This window comes from Geotrypetes seraphini, chromosome 4 (assembly GCF_902459505.1).
Source record: "Geotrypetes seraphini chromosome 4, aGeoSer1.1, whole genome shotgun sequence".
In the NCBI taxonomy this organism is placed as follows: domain Eukaryota; kingdom Metazoa; phylum Chordata; class Amphibia; order Gymnophiona; family Dermophiidae; genus Geotrypetes; species Geotrypetes seraphini.
The window spans coordinates 257064004-257087014 of NC_047087.1; the positions used below are offsets into that span (position 1 = coordinate 257064004).

At 42.1% G+C, this 23011-nt stretch overlaps 1 protein-coding gene across 5 annotated transcripts in view; it reads left to right on the top strand.

Moving 5' to 3' along the window:
• KIF20B (kinesin family member 20B) overlaps window positions 1-23011 on the top strand; it is a 237092-nt gene that overhangs the window by 144780 nt on the left and 69301 nt on the right. For all 5 annotated transcript variants that reach the window (XM_033943513.1, XM_033943516.1, XM_033943517.1 and 2 more), the window contains exons 21-23: window positions 7627-7765; window positions 8583-8705; window positions 22817-22874. In XM_033943513.1, the coding sequence (XP_033799404.1) occupies window positions 7627-7765; window positions 8583-8705; window positions 22817-22874 (320 nt within the window). The remainder of the gene's footprint in view (window positions 1-7626; window positions 7766-8582; window positions 8706-22816; window positions 22875-23011) is intronic.

A 23011-nucleotide genomic window follows, 5' to 3' on the forward strand; every position in this document is an offset into this window, starting at 1 on the left:
AATGTGGAAAATAAGTAATTTGTATAATGTAAGACACTCATAAAACTAATGAAAGACTAATCAGGTGTAGTCATAACTGCTCCTATGAAAGAGGGCTAACAAGAACCTGCCTCCTAGAACTTTTAGTAAAAATTTAGCCTTCACAAGGCTTTAATAGTAGTTTAGACAAATTTGTACATTCATAGGAAATAATTTATTCTGAGCAGTATGATTCATAATTGTATGTTAAGATCCATTTATTTTTCATTGTAAAATTATGAAAGTTATAACATAAAGGTCTATATTTTATATATTTCTGTAATGATTTTTAAAGAACATTTAACCATTTACCAACAGAATCTCTTGATCATTTTCAGCACACACATTCAAAGTGTGCTCATTACATGTACACACTTACACATACACACTCCAAAAGAAAAAATAAAAAGCCACTTGCAGCATCTTGTGGATATTTAGGTTTCGTTCATCTGGAACCTTCCATAGCTGTGTTTAAATTCTTGTCTACATTTGCAGCCTTACATTCCCTTCCCATTCGGTCCAGATGATAACAGCAGCAAATGTATAGGTTATACCTCCCTGCTAACAGATGGAGACAGAACACACATCTTTCCAGTAACATCTACTATAAAGAGTGGTGCTGAATGGGGTGCCAGCTAGTGTTCTGTGTCTCTAATAGATTGTTGGTTTGTTAGAATGGTGCAGCAGAGCACTTTATTAGACCTCCAAGACCATAGTTTTGAACAGTGTTCCCTGGTAGAGCTAGATCTTAGTCCTGGTTCTTCAGGCAGCAGTTTACATGCCACTTCTGGATGAAAAGGCTGCACAGAGTGTGACTTTCAAAGCAGCGGTGTACTAGGCCCCCAATAGACTTCAGTCTGGTTCTTTGTGCTTTAGTGGTGCCTCTTTGAGAGCCCTTAAAGCATGCCATGTTGAAAACTTTCTCTTAAATTTTTTTTCTGATAGTTATATGTTTAGCCAAAACCGAAGAGAGTTGACCCCAAAGTATCCACAGAGAAGAAAATTCCAGAAAAAAACCCACTGTGGAGTGACAATTTTCCTTGAACGGACTTTATTAAGAATGTCAAAGTCCAAGGTACAATAGAATCATCCACATAAAAATAAGGTAATCTACATAAAAACCTAAAGGATCCAGTCCACTAAGGACGCAGGACCCAATACGGTCCGCGTTTCGACAACAAGTCGTCTTCAGGGGTCCCTGAGGGTTCTATAGTGGTGAATACATGGAAGAGCTGATATGTGGAGAGCCTCAAGTGAAACGCTGCTTGCAACCAATGTTTAACCCAATAATCTATCCCTTCTTTCATAGCTCTTCGTTGTTGAATGTCTGTCAGCTTTCCATATTTTAAGATGACTCATCCCTTCTGGAAAATAGACTATTTCTGGCGTATAGTGAGCCTCACATAGGTTAGGTGAGGTGACGTCTAAAATTTTATTTCAAGGAAACTCCTTGGATATTTGTAGGGGTAGTTATTGCTTTGGGTGTGGGTTTTCTCAAATTTTTTTTGTCTTTTAATTGCTTTGACATTAGTATAGTGGCAAGTGCTTCATTTTGCACCATTCCTTATAACAGCAATATCACCTCTTGAAAGAAGTTTGCTCTGTTTCCATCTGCTTGCAAGGTGGCATAAACCCATGCCTCTGAACTTGTCTAGCAGGATTTAAGGAGAGGAAATTTCTCCTTTGCAAAGAAGTTTGAACCTTGATTCCCTCTGGAACTTGAGAAAATGTTCTTGATCTCTCACTAGAATCTACTGTTGTACACTGGTGGATGTTACATCTAATGGGGCTGTCAGTGTTGCCTCTGATAACTAGCCAAAGAAGCAGGAAACACACCCATGTTTGGTTTCCAAGTCTGTCACATATCTATGCATATCACTGCTGACGTTTTGGAGGGGGTACCGTTTACCATCACCCTTTGAAGCCTACCATCTAGCCAATCCCTTACCCATGTTGTGAATGTATCCCCTAATCCCATCGATTTTAGTTTGTTCAACAGCCTGCGGTGTGGAACGCTATCAAAAGCTTTGCTGAAGTCCAAGTATATCATGAGTCCCTTGACGTGATATACTTGGACTTCAGCAAAGCTTTTGATAGCGTTCCACACCGCAGGCTGTTGAACAAACTAAAATCGATGGGATTAGGGGATACATTCACAACATGGGTAAGGGATTGGCTAGATGGTAGGCTTCAAAGGGTGATGGTAAACGGTACCCCCTCCAAAACGTCAGCAGTGATGAGTGGAGTACCTCAGGGCTCCGTCTTAGGGCCGATTCTATTCAATTTATTCATAGGAGATTTGACCCAAGGACTTAGAGGAAAAGTATCACTGTTTGCCGACGATGCCAAACTATGCAACATAGTTGGCAAAAGCAGTGTGCCTGACTCTATGACGCAGGACCTAAGACAGCTTGAACAGTGGTCATCAACTTGGCAGCTGGGCTTCAATGCTAAAAAATGTAAAGTAATGCACCTAGGCAAAAAAAATCCACACAGAACTTACACACTAAATGGTGAAACCTTGTCCAGGACCACGGTGGAACGTGATTTAGGAGTGATCATTAGCGACGATATGAAGGCTGCCAATCAAGTAGAGAAGGCATCGTCCAAGGCAAGACAAATGATGGGCTGTATCCGTAGGGGTTTTGTCAGCAGAAAACCTGAAGTCATAATGCCGCTGTACAGATCCATGGTGAGACCTCATCTCGAGTATTGTGTTCAATTCTGGAGACCACACTACCGAAAAGATGTGTTGAGAATTGAGTCGGTTCAGCGAATGGCTACCAGGATGGTTTTGGGGCTCGGGGAACTCACGTATGAAGAAAGGTTAAAAAGACTGCGGATGTACTCACTGGAGGAGCGAAGAGAGAGAGGGGACATGATTGAGACCTTTAAGTATATTACTGGGCGTATAGAGGTGAAAGATGATATCTTCAGTCTTACAGGGCCCTCAGTAACCAGAGGACACTCGCTGAAAATCAGGGGAGGGAAATTTCAGGGTGATGCGAGGAAGTACTTCTTCACTGAAAGGGTGGTAGATCATTGGAACGAGCTGCCTCAGAGGGTGATTGAGGCCAGCAGCGTGTTAGATTTCAAGAGAAAATGGGATATTCATGTGGGATCTCTAGGAGAGTAAGAATCAGGGAGTGGGTCATTGGTATGGGCAGACTCGATGGGCTATAGCCCTTTTCTGCCGTCAATTTCTATGTTTCTATGTTTCTAATGCTGTTGTTAGGACTTCAATCTTGGCCTAGTAACTATATATTGTTTCCTGTGCAAACCTATGCACCTCAACTCGCAAGTTGCTTGCAGAAAACGTCAATCATTTTCTTCTCTCCACCCTCTTGTGTCTCTGGGCAGTACCCCTTCTCAGAAGTTCCGGGTCAGGTCTTTAACCAGAATTTGGTACCGGTTACTGTCTGGCAAGGACTTAGGTTCCAGGTCAGGTCTTTGACATCCAGAATTTGGTACCGGTTACTGTCTGTCAAGGACTTAGGTTCCAGGTCAGGTCTTTGACATCCAGTTTTTGGTACTGGTAACAAATTCTGTGCCTGATGCTATCTGGAGGGTGAGAGGCTGTATTCATGTTGTTAAGTGTTGGATGGATAATAATTGCCTGAAGTTGAATTTGGATAAAACAGAAGTGTTGTGTATTTCTAAAATACTTCCAGACAAACTTGATTAACCTTAACATGCTAATGTAATTTCGAAAGTTTTCTGTAATATCAATGTCTATGTACAGTCTCTTCCTCTATAAACCACTCTGAACTGATTATGGTATTGTGGTATATAAAAAATAAAGATATTAGTTATTATGATTATTATTATTATTGATCGTTCAAAGCAGCTTGAGTTGTTCCCCTCGGTGTTAACCTTGGACAATGTTGAAGTGCCAATTTTGTATAAAGTAAGATATTTTGGAGTAATTTTGGATTCTATATTGTTATTGAAACCACAGGTAAAATCAGAGTTGTCTTGTATTTTTTTCAAATTATGGTTACTGCGGAAATTGAAAGATTTTCTTCTGGAGAAGTAATTTCAATAGTAATCAATGCAATATTGACACCGATTCTGGACTATTGCAATGCCATATATTTGGGGTTGTCAAAATATGTGATTTGGGCATTGAAATTTGTTCAGAATTAAGCAGCGCAATTGATTGTTGGAGGCTACTAAGTTTGATCATATCACCCCCATACCTATGTCAGTTGCATTGGTTACCTGTCCAAGCTTGAATTGAATTTAAGGTGCTTTGTTGTTTTACAAAGTAACCCATACAAAATTGCCAATAGTAGTCAGTTGTCTGGGTATCACCAACTAGGAAGTTACGCTCTAAGGAATAACACTGCTTGGAAATGCCTTCGTTGAGACAGGTGAAATCAGGGAGTTGTTGACATTCCATGATTGTAGTCTAGGGCTCTGTGTTGTGGAATACTTTGCTTTCTGAAGTAAAGCAAGCGCCCCACTCTATTAAGTTTCAGGAAATTGCAAGTGCCCCACTCTACTAAGTTTCAGTATGATGGGTTTTTTTTTATAAGAATGTGGTAGCAAACAGTTGATTTGTCCGCTTTGTTGTATTGAATGTCTGATTTGTTATATTGTATACAAAATTTTTTTTATTAAACATAGAAACATGATGGCAGATAAAGGCCAAATGACCCATCTTGTCTGCCTATCCGCAGTAACCATTATCTCTTTCTCTTTCCAAGAGATTCCACGTGCCTATCCCAGGCCCTTTTGAATTCAGACACTGTCTCTAAAGTCTGCGTATGTAGTGGCCTCAAGTATGGGTTTTCCCATGTGTTCAGCCTGGCTGCCTGGAAAGATAACATTCTATCTAGAAACTTTTTGTATTGGTAAGATTTCAGGGAGGGGTAATTAAATAGGTTTGTTCTGCCGGTGCTCTTGTTGGAACCGTTGAGAAAGAACTGGGAGATTAGGTAAGTTGGAAGAATCCCAAAGAGAGCTTTGTAACAGATACAAGCAAACTTGAAGATGATTCTGGATTCTACGGGTAACCAGTGGAGTTTCTGATAGTAAGGGGTAATGTGTTCCCATTTTTTTAAACCGTGGATTTGTCGGATCGCGGTGTTCTGAATTAATCTCAGTTTGTTGAGGTTCTTTTTATAAGCACCTAGGTATATGATATTACAGTAATCTAGAGTGCTTAAGATGGATGATTGTACTAGTAAACGGAAGAACTTTTCATCAAAGAATTTTTTAATAGTGCAAAGTTTCCATAGAACTGAAATACTTTTTTTAAACAATAGGTTTTTGTGATTTTCCAGGGTTAGGTGTTTGTCAAGGGTTACCCCCAGTATCTTTATGGTTGGTCAATTTTGTATTCTTGACTCTGTAAGTGAATTGTATTTTCTTTTATCTTTTCGTTGGGGGAAGCCAGGAAGAATTTGTTTTTTTCTGTGTTGGGTTTCAGTTTGAAGACCATCATCCAGCGCTCTATCTGATGTAGGATGTTGGTTAAGGAGTTGATGTATTGTGACGTTAGGGAGGTTAGAGAGATCTTACCGGCTTAAGCTAATACGGCAGCCTGCAGGATCGCTGGTGCTATAGCGATCCCTGCAGCTGCCCGTTGTCCTCAGCGGCATGTTATTTCTGCTACAGTCCCGCCCCTCGTCTGACGTCAGGCACAGTATCGCGACAGAGGAAACATGAAACATAGAAACATAGAAGATGACGGCAGAAAAGGGCTACAGCCCATCAAGTCTGCCCACTCTACTTACCCACCCCCTGTCTATGCCCTAATGACCCAATTTTCTTATCTTGACCCTCGTAGGGATCCCACATGGGTATCCCATTTATTCTTAAAGTCTGGCACGCTGTCTGCCTCGATCACCTGCACTGGAAGCTTGTTCCAATGATCAACCACTCTCATGCCGCTGAGGATGATGGCAGCAGCAGGGATCGCTATAGCACCAGTGATCCTGCAGGCTGCCATATTAGCTTAAGGTAAATGCGGGGGGAGCAGGCCTATGCAAAGGGAGGAGGAGGAAGATTGCCTTCGTGACAGGAAGCAGGCCTGTGCAGAGGGAGGAGGAGGAAGAGTGCCTTCGTGGCAGGAGGCAGGCCTGTGCAGAGGGAGGAGGAGGAAGATTGCCTTCGTGACAGGAAGCAGGCCTGTGCAGAGGGAGGAGGAGGAAGAGTGCCTTCGTGGCAGGAGGCAGGCCTGTGCAGAGGGAGGAGGAGGAAGGAGGAAGAAAAAGGAGGGGAGATGCCAGACCTGGGGTGAAAGGAAGAGAGACCAAACCAAAAAGAGGGGTAAGAAAGCAGAGGAGAGATGCTGGACTAATGGAGAGAGGGAGAGAGAAATGCAAGGCCACAAGGGGAAGGGTACAAGAGGGACAGATATTGCTCCAAAATAGGTGGGCAGGGTGCAGGATAGTAGGAGAAAGCCTGTACCTGGGGAAGGGGATACAGGAGGTAAGGAAGAGAGAAAGAAGAAGTTGAATATGGGGAGAGATAAAATGCTGGGCATAGAGGGATCATAGGAACAGGGACAAAAGGGGGATAGTACTGGGGAGGAGACTAGGACAGGGACACAGAAGAGAGATGCTGGATGAAAGGGTAGTTGAGAAAAGAAGAGATGGTGGATCTGTGGATGGTGGGGTCCATTGCTGCAGCTGCGGGGGGGATGGAGATGAACAAAAGGAAAGATGCCAGACCTCCGGAGGAAGAAAGAGAAATAGAAGGGGAGGACAGAGATGGAAGATGGATAGTTAGCATGGAGAAAGAAGGAGAGCTTGATCAGAAGACAACCAGACCAACATGGGGCCAACATGATTTGAAAAATGACCAGACAACAAAAGGTAGGAAAAATAATTTTATTTTCTGTTTTGTGATTACAATATGTCAGATTTGAAATGTCTATCCTTCCAGAGCTGGTATTAGACCACGAATGTGAGCTAGGATTTAACAGACAGAGGAAAAGTATTTTTTGTTTGTTTATTTTGTTTACTCCACAGGACCAGTGTGGTTAAGAGAGGGCAAAGGGGGTGAAGAGATTATAAAATAAACCTACCAGGATGTTTGAAAAAAACCACCCAATTGGGCAGGAAAATTGAATCGAAAAATCGATTCAAAAGGCTGAATCGAATCTAAATTTTTTTTCCTGAATCGGGCAGCACTAGTATCTTTCGAATGCTGGCATATTAATGCCGAGGTTAATATCTGTACATTTTGTTTTGCTAAGAGCTCTATGAGTTTTAATGCCTTTTGCACATAGGTAAGTGGTTGCTTTCGCCACCATTCTTTGTTGCCCTGTTGAGTAGGTGGCTGTTAACTCTTGTTTACTATTGCAGAGCAGATTGAACTTATCTGGATCAGGGAGTTCCCTGAACTACCTCCCCCCTTATTTGCATTTCCTCTCCTAGGGGATCTCACTTAATTTGGTATGAACTGAGGAGAGGGGGCACTGCCCAGAGAGACAAGGGAGTTGAGAGAGGAAAATGATTGATGTCTTCTACAAGCAGCTAGCGATTTGGGGTGCATAACCCATCTGTAAGGAATCGTTTACTGTTCTACAGGAAAGAGGATTATCAAGGTAAGAACCTAATCCTTCCTTTTATGTACTTATTGTGTGCTTTGTATAAGGTTGAAGAAAGAACTTGAAGATAGCTCTGCTCAAGTGCAAACTCTAACAATGGAACTACAGAAGAAAGATGAAATATACACAGATTTGAAAGAAAAATTGGCTGATGCCAAAAAGCAAATTCAGCAAGTTGAAAAAGAGGTTTGTATGCATATTATATTCTGTTCCTTTCACTATCACCCTTTGGTCCTGCTTTTTTTAATATCCTTCTTAATTTTCTTCAGATCTGAAGTAAAAAAATTAGCTTTTTTTTTTGTTTGTTTTTTCTTCATATAGTTTAATTAGCATTTAAATTGAAATTCTCAGGAACCTCTTGTATTTCATTGTTGCTAGTAAAGAGCTTGTGGTGATGTAATATAGATAGACCAGACAGACCTTGTGGTTATGTCAACTTGCAAAATAATGGCAGTCATACAAAGGAGAAAATAGAATAAGAATCAGGGAGATCAAGTGTGGATTTTGGAAGCAGAGGCATGATGAGGGGTGTTAGTCCTTGACTAGTTTAAGCATTGTAAGCCTGAGTAAAGAGCCATGTCTGTACTTAGTTTTGAAACTCTTAAAAGAAAGGTTATTATGTATGGCTAGTGGGGAGACACTTTAAGGTAGATGGTGATGAGCAATAGAATACTTTATACTTAGTAGATTCTAGTGCCAATTTAGGTCCTGGAAGCACCAGACACTGGCCATTTATAGAACATAAAACCTTAGGAATTTGGAGAAGAAATATTAACTTCGTAAGGTAAACAAAATGAATCTGAAGAGAAAAGCATGATAGTTCAAATTTAAAAGCATGTCACAGGATACATATAGTCCAGCAGCCAGAAAAGGTTATTGAACCCCTTAAGTCTATAGTGTTGACTCTTTTGCACTTGTTCATTTTAATCATTTTGATTCCAGTTTGGTTGTAGAGATGAAGGGCGTAGGATATATTTTGAGTAGTTTGTACTTTGCTTTGGAGGTCTCCACAATGCGCGAAGAAAGGAAATTACTGACCAACAAAGTTAATGAATATGAAAAAAGCAAAGAACAGATGTCGCGGGAACTTGATATTAAACAACGAATAATTCAACAACTTAAAAAGGTATTTGTAAACTTTTATTTCAAATTATGCAGTTACTTTATGCTGATTCTGGACTAAATATTAATCAAAATTTTGTCTAATTTTCTTCAATATTGTCTAAAATACATTTTTATTTATATTTTAAAAAACCTTATATTCTGCTTATACCTAAGTGGATTACAAAACAAAAACATAATCATAAGATAAAAACACACAAAAAAGTATAAAACACAATAAAACATTGTGTGAGGGTTTTTAACCATTCTCATCTTTGACTCATGTAAAAATCAGTGACCTCTTCACAAGAGTGTATGATCCTTATTATCCATTTCTTGATACGAAGAAAAACTTTAGAACCTCAAAAAATATTTGGAATTTGAGGGAAGAAAAGCACTGGACATGTTTCCACCAGAATGTCATCTTGAAGTAAATCAAGAAGCTTACACGCTTGACCCTTTCAGTTACCACATTTCTGCATGCTCTATGTCATTAGTATGCCCTCAGTTTCTAATAGAGCAAATAGAACACTGAATGGCAAATAAAGCTGAGAATATCATTATGGCCCTTTATAGGCTGCTAGTGCAATTGTACCTTGAGTATTACAGTAGGTGTACTTCTAGTTGGTCCATCTCCCAAAAGGCACATAGGCCCTCATTTTACAAGCCCTATTTGTATTTGATATATGCATAAAAAGGCACTAAAAAGTTTATTTTGCATAAACCTCATTAGCTAGGATATGCACATCTCAAACCCAAGTACATGCAAATGACAAGGGGGGGCATGTTATGGGTATGTTTAGGCTCAAATTCTATAAAAGACACTAGTTAGGCATTGTTAGGTGCCCTAACGACACAGTTTTTAATTGGTTCAATTGTCTTTAATTGATCGCTTAGTTTAAAAGCAATTCTAGTGCAATAGGTGTCATTCTGGATGAAGGGGTAATATCCTATTGCTCGTGAGCTGTGCAGAAGGAATCCACTTCAGCTTTTGAATCCCTCCTACTTCACCAGAGAGCTTTGCCTTCTTCAATTTTCCCTTCTGCGCACAAGCCGGAAGGAGTTTTTCTGACCTGCTCTGCTTATTTCTTTATTTTTGTTTGTCTTTTTGTTTCATTTCGGTGCTAAGAGCTCCCCTAGTCAAGGGTACAGCTGTGGCTGTGTGGAAGAGAAATGGACTAAAATTTGCAGCTGACAGGCTGATCCTTTGTGCCTGCAGAAGCCTTTTTGGTGCATGGGGTCCATACCCTTTGTAGCACTGCTCGCCTACTGCTTTGCAGGGACTTAGGCATCTGTAGAGGTCTCAGATGGGTCTTGCAGTTTGCCAGCTGTATTTCACCTCCGCAGGTATGTGAGGATTGGAGACTGTCAAGACACTGGTCAGACTGGCAGTGTAAAGATTCATCTCTGGACTCTGCTCGTGTGCATTTACACCATGGAAGTATTTAAACGTCTCTCTCTTAAACATAAATATATCTCCACTCTTCCGCCTTTCCTCCAAAGTATACATATTGAGATCTTTAAGTCTGGTCCCATACACCTTATGACAAAGACCACGCACCATTTTAGTAAACTTCCTCTGAACCAACTCCATCCTTTTTATATTTTTTTGAGGGTGCTTATCCAATATGTTGAGGTCGCCAATGAGTTCAGGCTATCTGACCATCTCTTCCTACTGACAAATTCAGCTAGGTGTAGTGCACTGACTTCCAAGGCCACAATTTCCAAATGGGTCCATAGGGCTATTTCATCAGTATATATTGCTTGTGGGAAGCAGTTGCCTGTTTCCGTAAAGGTGCATTTGACTAGAAGCATAACTTCTTCGTGAGCAGAAGCTCAGACGGTCTCACCTGAGGAGATTTGAAGGGCAGCTACTTGGTCCACTCTACATACATTTTCCAAGTTTTAAAAGTGAATATAGCTGCAAGGAGGACTCTGCCTTTTTATCCTCAGTGTTGTTTGCTGATGCAATGGTCCATCCAGAATGACACACCTAATGCACTAGAAAAAGAGATTAGGTTCTTTTTTAGTAGATAGGTATGCCATTCTGGACCCCCCGTCCTTTCGTTTATGTCCTGTGCCTGCCTACTGTCGCAATCAGAAAGTTCGTATCCAAACTGACATTTTGATAACCAACCAGATCTTAAGGGTATGCAGAACAGACTTTTGCTATAGTGCTCTGAGGTATTGTTTGAGCTCCATAAAGGTTTCTGTTTACCATGTATATTTTCAACGTTTTAATTTTTCAATGACAGAATTTAACATGTCCATTATATTTTCAGACCGGAATAGTCTTGTTCTTATTCTTTGAGTTTCCCTATACCCCTCCTTCACAGGTGTTTCTAGAGGGGAATGTCACCTGTTTTGGAACAAACTGAAGGAGGCAAAAGAGCCCCCTAGTGAAGTAGAAGGGATTGAAAAGCTAGAGTAGATTCCTTATCATTGCTCGCAAGCACTGGGATATTACCCATCTGTCCAGAATGACACACCTATCTACTAGAAAAGATATTAACAAGGTAAGAACCTAATCTCTCTCTATAATCTTATTTTAAAAAATATGTGGTGCTGGAACCGCATCTACTGTAGTCAAGATTCTCATCACAAATAGGTACTGGAAATGTAGGCCTTGAAACCCTGACCTATATTTGCACTGTCATGTGATTGACAAGCAATCAGCACTACTTTTTTGGGCAGCTGCCAATTGCAGTGCTGTTTATAGAATCTGGGTCTTAGTCCCATGTCATAGGGCACTAAATGTCATTTCTAAAAAAAATTGTAGGAAGTTAACCCTGTTACCGAGCATGTTTAGAATTTGGGAAACAGTAGCTATTGAACGGCACTCCCCTGGAAGGAGCGGGGGGAGGGGAGGTTTCCCCCTTAATCCCCCTTTAATCCCCCTGTGCTTTTGTACTCATCAAATCCCAACTGTATAGGGAAACTGGCCACTGTAAACAATAACCAATTATTATCCCAGGACAAGCAGGCAGCATATTCTCAACATGTGAGTGATGTCACCAACAGAGCCCTGCAGCGGTCAGCTTCGCAAGCAGACTTGCTTGAAGATCTTTTAAGAGCTTACAAGTGCTGCACCGCGCGTGTGCGAGTACCTTCCCGCCCGAGTTAGGGTGCGTGTCTCCTGTGAGGTACCTCAGTTCAACGTTTTCTGCGGAGCCGAGAAATCTTATTCACTTCAGCTCTGCAGCTCTTCATTGCTTTCTCGCATTGCGGTTTTATTTTTTTCAGTCGCTGTGCCTGAGCGTTTTCTATCCTTTTTCCTTATTAAAAAAAAAGTTTTTATTTTGTCTTTTTTTCAGTTGGCGGCCTTTGGGCCAGGCTGCCAAACCTCGTTCCTTCGCGGGACTCTTTTTTTTTCTATGTCCCGGCCTTTTACCATGTTTAAAAAGTGTAGCCAGTGCTGCCGGGTTATTTCAATCACCGACCCTCATCATTGGTGTATTGTTTGCCTGGGTCTCGAACATTGTCCTGAAAAAACAAATGTCTTGCTATTCCCTTGGAAGGACACTTTTACTCTCGTTGGTCCAATTACTATTAAAGGCATTTCTTTGAAACTTATTCATAAGGTCAGGATTCTCGGCGTTATTTTTGATGAAAAACTAACTTATCATGATCATATTAGTCATGTCGTGAAATCTACTTTCTATAGTCTCCACCAAATACGTTCAATGAAAAAATTTCTTTGTCCAAAATCCTTGAATATATTGATACACTCCTTAGTTATTTCAAAGATTTATTACTGTAATGCCTTATTTAAAGGAATAGCACAAAAAGAAATTAAACGCTTACAAATTATTCAAAATACCTCGATTAAACTTATTGAAAACGCTAAGAAATTTGATCACGTTACGCCGTTGCTTGAGAAAGCACACTGGTTGCCGGTTACATATCGAATAATGTACAAATTAAATTTGCTCATTTTCAAATCAATAATTTTTAAAACTCCGGCTTTTATTTATAAACTTTTAATCCCCTATAATACTTCAAGAGTGTTACGGTCAACTGATCAACATTTATTAGTTGTTCCATCGTTAAAGGTTATTGGTACATGACGTCATTTTATTTTTTCATTTACGGCTCCTCTAGCCTGGAACGCTTTGCCAATTCATTTAAGAGAAGAAAGAATTTTAGACAAATTCAAGAGCAAACTTAAGGGATTTCTTTTTAAAGATGCTTTTAGTGATTAATTGATTTTTTTTTTTTTAACAATTTATATTAAATCTTTTCTACATCTTATATTAAATTTCTTCCCCTTTCCCTAATGTTTTTTAACCTTAATTGTTTCTTTTATATTGAATTGTATTTCTTCCCATAACTTTACCTTTTTGTGATCATGTATGTTCATTGTCCTGTTGTATACGTCTAGTCATGTTATGTATTTTATGCTATTTTAATATGTTTAATATTAAGTTGTTCTAATTATGTATGTTTACCCTAACTTTGTAATTTTAGCTGTACATCGCCTAGAACCTGGAATAGGCGATTAATCAAATCTTATAATAAACTTGGAAATAATAATAGTAAACTGACACTTTTTCGCGCTGTGCTACCCTTCAACCTCGAGCCCTTCGCAGACGCCGTGCTAATATTCTTCAACTATTTGGCACTATGGAGCAGTCTGCTGAGAGGGTCTCGACCTCGGCTTCTGGGGCGGCCTCAACTTCCAAGACCTCGACCTTGACCCTCGGGGTGGCCTCAACCAAGGCTTCGGCCTCGACAACTTGGGCCTCGAAGGCCTCGGCTGCAGTCCCTTCTAAGTCTTCATATGTGGGTAAGTCTCCTGTTTCTCCTTCAGGTACCCTTCCTAAGAAGCCTCCAGAGTCTCAGGCATCCCAAGCTGTGCGCACGGTCCTGCCAGCCTCTATGAGACCTCCAGCTAAGCGTGCTTCCAAACATAGGGAATACTTATCCTTGCTGCACCTTTGAGACCTGATCCTTTCGTCTCGATGCCTATGTTCGAGAACATGTTGAAAGCCATTCTAACCACTCAGATTTCCTCGGTCCTGGCTCAACTTGTCCCGGCCTCGACCCTGCTTCCTATGAGCCAGCCTGAGCCTCCTGTCGAAGCACCTTGAGGCAAGCCTCGAAAGTCTCATCGCTTATCATCCAGTGACTCTTCGCCTCCTCCTGGGACAGTCTCCTGAACCTCGATCAAGGCATCACTCTAGGCATTCGAGGCACCTTGCTTCCAAGCGGAGTTAGGAGTCTTCTCTCAAGCAAAAGGGCTTTCCTCCTCCCAGTACTGAGTCTTCTATGCCTCGTTTATCGAGGGCTGTCGAGGATCCTTCAAAAACTAAGCATAAGTCCGGTCTCGCAAAGCTTCTACACCTGCTGCTTCGCCTCAAAGCCTGTCCAGGTCGAAGACTCCTCCATCAAGACCGCCTCCGAGGGAGTTTTCTCCTCTTGCCTCGACCCACTTTGTTCCTCGGACCCCGGGGACTTCATCATCGAGGCTTCTAAAGCACAAACACTCTCTGACTCCTATCACAGGTAGTGAAGCTTCCTTGGTGACCATGGTGCTGGACTCTGAGCCTCCTTCTCAATATTCCAGAGAGGCTTCTCCATCTTATTCTGCGGCTCCTAGGTCTCGCTCTCCTTCTGCTGAGGAGCCATCTACCTCCAAGTCTGCCTCTTTTGCGAGATTTGTCTTTGACATAGGAAAAGCTCTTCAGCTGGATCTTCACTCTGACTCTAAGTACACTCCTGAGTACTTGGCCGACATGGAGTTGCCTCATCCACCCAAGGAGACAGGCTTCCCATGACTCCTGTCTTAAAACAAACTTTCCTCAGGAATATGGAAACTCCTTACTCTATTATGGCTATACCTTCTAAACTGGAATCCAGGTATCGCACCGTCCCTTGTAAGGGATTTGAGAAATCCCAATTATCTCACCAGTCCTTAGTTGTGGAATCTTCATTAAAGAAAGGTCAACCATCTAAGATCTACGCTGCGGTCCCTCCAGGCAGGGAGGGCCGTACCATGGACAAGTTTGGCCACAGGCTATATCAGAATTCTATGATGGCGAATAGAATTCTCAACTACAATTATATTTTCACTGCTTATTTTAATCACTTCCTCAAAATAATGCCTAAAAGTTTTTCCTGGCTGTTGAGGAACAGTGTCTTCCTAAGTTCAAACAGATTATTTGTACTCTGTCACAACTTTGACTTTTCATGCTACAAGCCACGTATGATGCCTTTGAGCTCTCATCCAGAGTTTCTGCCTTTGTGGTGGCTATGCGTTGCCTCGCTTAGCTCCGCATTGTGGACATGGACCCTAATTTACAGGATCGTCTAGCGAATTTGCCTTGTCAAGGCAATGAACTTTTTGATTCCATCGAGGCTGCTACAAAGCGTCTCTCTGAACATGAATGCTTTTTTGCCTCCTTGATTCGGCCGAAGCCTAAGACTCCTCCTGCTCGGCCTTACAAGCCTCCACCATGTCATAATCCTCAAAAAACGACGCCAGCTTTCTCCAGCCCCCCGCCTAGATGTCCGCTACAGCAGCAAAGACAGCAGAAACCTCAGACTCCTGCTGCGGCTAAACCAGCTCAGTCTTTTTGACATTCTCAGTCTGAGCATACCAACCTCCCTCCATCAGACTTCTCTGCTGCCCGTTGGAGGTCGACTTCACCATTTTTATCACCAGTGGGAGCTGATCACCTCAGATCTCTGGGTTCTCAACATCCTTCGGGAGGGATACTCACTTCACTTTCTTCAAGTACTTCCAGATCTCCCTCCAAGAGAGTTTCCTTCCAGTTCTTCGCAACTTCCCCTTCAGGAAACTCAGGCTCTTCTTCGCCTTTGAGCTGTCGAGGAGGTTCCCTTGAACCAAGGGGACACGGGTTTTTATTCCTGTTATTTTCTAGTCCAAAAGAATTTGTGACCCATTCTGGACCTCAGAGCCCTCAACAAATTTCTAGTCAAAGAGAAGTTTTGAATGCTTTCTTTACCAACTTTGTATCCCTTGATGGATCAGGGGGATTGGTTATGCTCTCTGGATCTCAAAGCGGCTTACACTCATATCCCAATCCATCCAGCCTCTCGCAGATACTTAAGATTTCGGGTGGGGAATCTTCATCGGACTCGCCTCATCCCCCAGACTTTTCACAAAGTGTGGTGGTGGTGGCTGCAGCCCTCCGTACCCAGGGTCTTCAAGTTTTTCCATCAATCCCTCTCTCAACAAGGGGTTATTGCAGCGACCCAACAGACTATTATGTTCCTCCAATGTCTGGGGTTTGAAGTCAATTTTCCAACATTCCAGTTGCACCCCTCTCAAACTCTTCAGTTCATTGGGGCCATTCTGGACACTGTCTGGTTCAGAGCGTTCCTCCCTCAACCACGCCAAGATGCTCTCATTTGCCTTTGCCATCAAGTGACTCCTTGCGCATCAATTTCAGTGAGACAAATGATGATTCTACTTGGTCACATGGCCTCTACAGTTCATGTGACTCCTTTTGCCAGACTTCACCTTTGCATACCTCAGTGGACCCTGGCATCTCAGTGGCAGCAAGCTACCGACCCACTTTCTCAACACATTACAGTAAGTCCTTTCCACTTTCTCAACACATTACAGTTGAGACACATCCTTTGTTGAGACAATTTCTCCACTGGTGGATGCTCTCTTTCAATCTTTCCAGAGGTTTGCTTTTCCACTCTGTTCCTCATCAGAAGGTTCTCACAACAGACTCGTCAACCTACACATGGGAAGCCCATCTCGACGGTCTCCGTACTCAAGGCCATTGGTTCCCCGCAGACTGTCTCTGTCACATCAATCTGTTGGAGCTCAGAGCGATTTTCAGTGCTCTCAAAGCTTTTCAACATCTTCTTCATGACAACATAAGAACATAAGAAGTTGCCTCCGCTGGGGCAGACCAGAGGTCCATCCTGCCCAGCGGTCCGCTCCCGCGGCGGCCCATCAGGCCCACTGCCTGAACAGTGGTCTCTGACTAATTTTATAATTTACCTCTAATCCTGTCCCTATAACCTTACCTCTACTCCTATCTGTACCCCTCAATCCCTTTGTCCTCTAGGTACCTGTCCAGACCTTCTTTGAAGCCCTGTAGCGTACTTCTGCCTATCACATCCTCCGGCAGCGCGTTCCATGTATCCACCACCCTCTGGGTGAAAAAGAACTTCCTGGCGTTTGTTCTAAACCTTTCCCCTTTCAATTTCTCCGAGTGCCCCCTTGTACTTGTGGTTCCCCTTAGTTTGAAAAATCTGTCCCTGTCCACCTTTTCTATGCCCTTCATGATCTTGAAGGTTTCTATCATGTCTCCCCTGAGTCGTCGCTTCTCCAGGGAGAAAAGCCCCAGCTTTTTCAGTCTGTCAGTATATGAGAGGTCCCCCATACCCTTTATTAGCTTAGTTGCTCTTCTCTGGACTCTCTCAAGTACCGCCATGTCTTTCTTGAGGTACGGCGACCAGTATTGGACACAGTACTCTAGTTGCGGGCGCACCATCGTACGATACAGTGGCAGGATGACTTCCTTTGTCCTAGTTGTGATACCTTTCTTAATGATACCCAACATTTTGTTCGCTTTCCTTGAGGCTGTGGCGCACTGTGCCGACGCCTTCAATGTTGTGTCCACCATCACTCCCAGGTCTCTTTCAAGGTTGCTCACCCCTAGCGGTGATCCCCCCATCTTGTAAGTGAACATCGGGTTCTTTTTCCCAATGTGCATGACCTTGCATTTCCCTATGTTGAAGCTCATTTGCCACTTTTTGGCCCACTCTTCCAGCGTTGTCAGATCTTTTTGGAGATCTTCGCAGTCCTCCATGGTTATGACCCTGCTGTATAGTTTAGTGTCATCCGCGAATTTAATAACCTCGCATTTTGTTCCCGACAAAGTTCTTGTCCGGACGGACAACCAAGTCTCCATGTACTATGTCAACAAACAGGGAGGCACGGGATCTCACTCCCTTTGTCAAGAAGCTCTGAATCTGTGAGATTGGGCAGTTCATCACAACATCTTTCTCAGAGCTGTATACATTCAAGGTCAGCACAACTGTCTGACAGACAAATTGAGTCGTCTTCTGCAACCTCACGAATGGACACTCAATTCCTCGCGTCTACATCTGCTATTTGCTCAGTGGGGGACCCCTCAGATAGACCTCTTTGTGTCTCCCCTCAACAACAAGCTGGCTCAGTTCTGTTCCCGGATATACTCGCCTCACCGCCTCGAGGCAGATGCTTTCCTCCTGGACTGGACAGGTCAGTTTCTCTTTGCTTTCCCTCCATTCCTTCTGATTCTCAAGAGTCTTGTCAAGCTCAAATCGGAACATGCCACCATGATTCTGATAGCTCCTCGGTGGCCCAGACAACCATGGTACTCCTTTCTACTTCAACTCAGCACCAGGGAACCTCTACTTCTACCAGTTTTTCCCCTCTCTGCTTACACAGAATCAGGAGTCTTTGCTTCATCCCAACCTGCAGCCTCTACACTTAACAGCTTGGTACCTTTCAACCTAACTGCCTCTCTACAGTTTTCTCAGTCTGTACAGGACATTTTGGAGGCTTCCAGAAAGCCGTCCACTAGGCAGTGTTACAATCAGAAATGGACTAGATTTTTTTGCAACATGACTAGATTATTCGCAACATGGAGCCAATATCTTTCTCCTTGATTTCAGTTTTGGATTATTTACTTTACTTATCGCAGTCGTGCCTCAAGTCTACATCTATCCGAGTCCATCTTAGTGCAATTACTACTTTCCATTCCCGCTTCATAAAAGGACTTTTCAATGTTAACCCACCACTCAAACCGCCTCCAGTGGTCTGGGATCTCAATGTTGTCCTCGCTCAATTGATGAAGCCTCCATTTGAACCAATTGATAAGGCTCATCTCAAGTATCTCACTTGGAAAGTCGTCTTTCTCATTGCCCTCACGTCTGCTTGAAGAGTCAGTGTAAGCCTTGGTTGCAAATCCACCTTTCACAGTTTTCCACCATGACAAGGTGGTCCTCCGCACTCACCCAAAATTCTTGCCTAAAGTTGACTCAGAATTTCATATTAATCAATCTTGTTCTTCCAGTATTTTTTCCAAAGCCTCATTCTCACCTTGGAGAAGTTGCGCTTCATACTTTGGACTGTAAACGTGCCTTGGCTTTCTACTTGCAATGCACTCAACCTCATAGAACAGCCCCACAACTTTTCATCTCTTTCGATCCTAATAGATTGGGGCATCCTGTCTTGAAGCGAACCATATCCAACTGGATGGCTGCTTGCATTTCTTTCTGCTACACTCAGGCTGTCTCCCTCTGCAGGGTCGAGTCATGGCCAAAGAGTTAGAGCAATGACGGCGTCTGTAGCTTTCCTCAGATCAACTCCTATTGAGGAAATCTGCAAGGCTGCCACTTGGTCCTTTGTTCATACTTTCACCTCTCATTACTGACTGGTTACTTTCTCCAGGAGGGACGGCCATTTTTACCAGTCTGTTTTACATAATTTGTTTTCTTAATTTGCCAACACTCCCTTCATCCCATTATGCTTAGCTTGGAGGTCACCCTCATGTTGAGAATATGCTGCCTGCTTGTCCTGGGATAAAGCACAGTTACTTACTATAACAGTTGTTATCCAGGGACAGCAGACAGATATTCTCATAACCCACCCTCCTCACCTGGTTGGCTTCTTAGTTAGCTATCTTAACTGAGGTACCTCACAGGAGATGCGCGCCCTAACTCAGGCGGGAAGGCACTCGCGCATGCACGGTGCAGCACTCGTAAGCTCTTAAAAGATCTTCAAGCAAGTCTGCTTGCGAGGCTGTCCGCTGCGGGGCTCCATTGGTGACATAACCCACATGTTGAGAATATCTGCCTGCTGTCCCTGGATAACAACTGTTACGATAAGTAACTGTGTTTTATCTGAACACTGTCACAAGATAACAAAAATAACCTGTGCTAACTTGAAAAATTTTTTGTATTCTGTATTTTTCTAAAAAGGATGTTTATGCCACCCCAATTGGTGCATAAAAGTCAATTTTTCTGTATTTTGGAACAGCCTCTCTCTGTGTGTTCTAAAATACTACTAAAGCTGGGGTTGTCCTTACCTCCTGGTTAAAAATGGGTCTGATTGTATGAGTTGGCCCACAGACATAGCTGTCCGATCCATTGCTGGCAGGGGCCATCTTCATGCTGCATGTATCTAGACATTGACCACTGTAGCCAGAGTCTGTACAGTTAGCACTGTACAAATAGTGCTGCATGTTTCGTGCCAGTATATATTTAGTGCCAGTATGTATTTAGTGCTGCTGTTGGAAGCCTTCTAGATGTTTTCTATGCAGACACAAAAAAGCAGTTTCCATGGTGAAATGGATCTTGTCAATGTTTATTACTGCACATAAAGGGGTGGGACATGCACACATTTGCCCACCTAGTGCTGTTTTCTGCATCAGAGGCACCCATTTGGAACATTCTGGATTTCCACTTTAACCGTGGTGACATTTGGTGAGACTGACATTTATCTCCTATATGTTTTTCACACTTTTTGGATGTGTGTGGGGGGCTGGGGCAGAGAGATACCGATTTTTATTATATGCTTAATTGTACAGTCCTGTTAGTCTAGAACACAGGTGTCAAACTCAAGGCCTGCGGGGCGAATCCGGCCCACCTGGCTGTTTTATGTGGCCCATGGTGTTATCTTGTGGCTGGTTCCCTCCTCCTCACAGTCACAGTGTATATGAAGCCGCGTACAGCGCCTCATCCAGAAGCATTCCCTCAGAGAGAAGATTTCCAGTTCAGGCGCAGAATGCATGAGGAGCTGCTGCACACAGCTTCGTACACACTGTGGATGTGAGGAGGAGGGAGCCGGCCACAAGATAACACCGGAGGCATCGGACTGCGGGCTGCATAAAACGGCCAGGTGGGAGCCGGCTAGAAGATAAGACACTCGTCGAAGGGAGGCACAGCATGGAGGGAGGGAGACAACAAAGGTAGGGGGAATTATTTTATTTTCAAGTTAGTGTTTAAATTGTGTCAATTTTGAGAATTTTAATCTGCTGTTTATATTTTGCACTATTCAGGAAGAAATGCATTTGTTTCTATTTCTCTAGGGTTGTACTGCATGCACAGTCAAATCTTAGGGTTTCCTTTGTATATATTAGTACTTTTAGTTTTTGGTCCCATATTTGTTTAGGGGTTATCTGTGTTCTGGTACGAATGAATGTTGAGAAGCATACAGTGTGCTTTGTGTAGTTTAATTTTGTGATTAACCATTGTGTATTAATAAGATTATATTGTGTGTGTATATATGACAAATTAATGGAAAAAATTGTATTATAATTAGTACTATTATGGGTGCAGGGTCTGGGGTGGAGATTGGGTGGGGTCTGGCCCGTGACTTAGCCTGTATTTTGGATTTCGGCCCCTTAATGTGATTGAGTTTGACACCCCTGATCTAGAATGTCAGGCTTGGTACATATTCACTAAAACATCTAAATTCCAACATCCACAGTGTAACTAAAAGGTTGAGAAAAAGTGATAAAAGTAATAGAATATCTTCCTTAAGAAGAAAGGCAAAACAGGCAACAGGTTAGGGCTCTTCAGTTGGAGAAAAACTAAGAGGGGATATGATAGATGCTTATACAATCTTATACAAGATATAACAGTTCAATAGGAAACACTTGATTAAACTTTTAAACTACAGGCAATTCCTGAGTTACAAACACCCAACTTAAGTACGACGCATATTTAGGAATGTGGTTGCGGTTTCATTTGATTTCACTGAGCAGTATTTCCAGTGGCTTAGACTCCTACAAGTCTTCTGCAGCTGATTCAGGAATGATGTAAGGCCACATTAAGAACAGAGTGTGGTTGTGCATGCTGTATCTTAGAGGGAACACTGGACTAGGGACAGTTGGCCCTTTTGTTAGACGAGAGCAGATAAGCAAGAATCTTGAAATCTACAAGTTCTGAATTACATACAAATCCGATAAGAACAGCTTTAAAAACGTAACTCGTTCTTAACCCGGGAACTGCCTGTACTTTAAAACAAAGGTTAGCGTCCAAGAAAATGATCTGGGTGTCATCATAGACAATACGATGAAACCTTCTGCCCAATGTGAAACCTTCTGCCAAAAAAGCAAACAGGATGCTAGGAATTATTAAAAAGGGGATGGTAAACAAGAATAAGAATGTTTTATTGCCTCTGTATCGCTCTATGGTGCAACCTCACCTGGAGTATTGTGTTCAATTCTGATCTCCTTATCTCAAGAAAGATATAGCAGCACTAGAAAAGGTTCAAAGAAGAGCAATCAAGATGATAAAGGGAGTGGAATTCCTCTTGAATGAGGAAAGACTAAGACAGTTAGGACTCTTCAGCTTGGAAAAGAGATGGCTGAGGGATGATATGATTGAAGTCTACAAAATCCTGAGTGGAGTAGAACGGGTATAAGTGGATCAAAAATTACAAAGACTAGAGGACACTTGATGAAGTTACAAGGAAATACTTTTAAAACCAATAGGAAGAATTTTCTTTTCACTCGGAGAATAGTTAAGCTCTGGAATGCGTTGCCAGATGATGTGGTAAGAGTGGATAGTGTAACTGGTTTTAAAAAAGGTTTGGAAAAGTTCCTGGAGGAAAAGTCCATTAAAACGATTGAGCCAGGTAAATTTGAGAGAGCCATTTCTTGCACCTGAAAATTGAGGTGTGAGAAATAATTTTTTTTTTTTGGGGGGGGGGATCTGCCTGGTACTTGTGACTTAGATTTTCCACTGTTATAATTGTTGAGCTTGATGGAACTTGATTTGATTCAGCATTGTTTTTCTTATATTCCTATGCTGCAACTTCATAAGGTGCACAAATATGGGTATTTATTTAGGTATCTCTCCAGGACTAAAGCCATAGCAAGAAAAAAGTAGTTTGCAGAATGTGTGAAAACAGAAATTCAAGGCTTAGATCGTATGAATTCTATAAAGAGTGTGCTAGCAGCAAGAAAGCTTAAAAGGAAGAAGCAGTCTATTTGTTGTATTGGTAGTTGATGTCCATTTGGAGCAAAGGCTGCATGTGGCTATATGGCATAAGCCTCTTCCTAATCATTCAGCTTTCCTTATCATTTTTTAAAAGCACCTGAGCATTCATTGCTTTATGATGTCATGTTATAAATTATTTTGTATTAAATCCCTTAGGAACTGGCTAATGAGAAATTAGAAGAAGTTTCAAAGCTTTACCGTGACACATATGAAGGTAACACGAAACTTTATTTTCTTATTTGTTTGGGGGGGGTTGTTTTGTTTAATATCATCTTACTCATTCGATATACTGCCTTTTGGTTAACAACAGTTTACAAATCAAACATGAATTTAAATGTAGTTAGTCTGTAC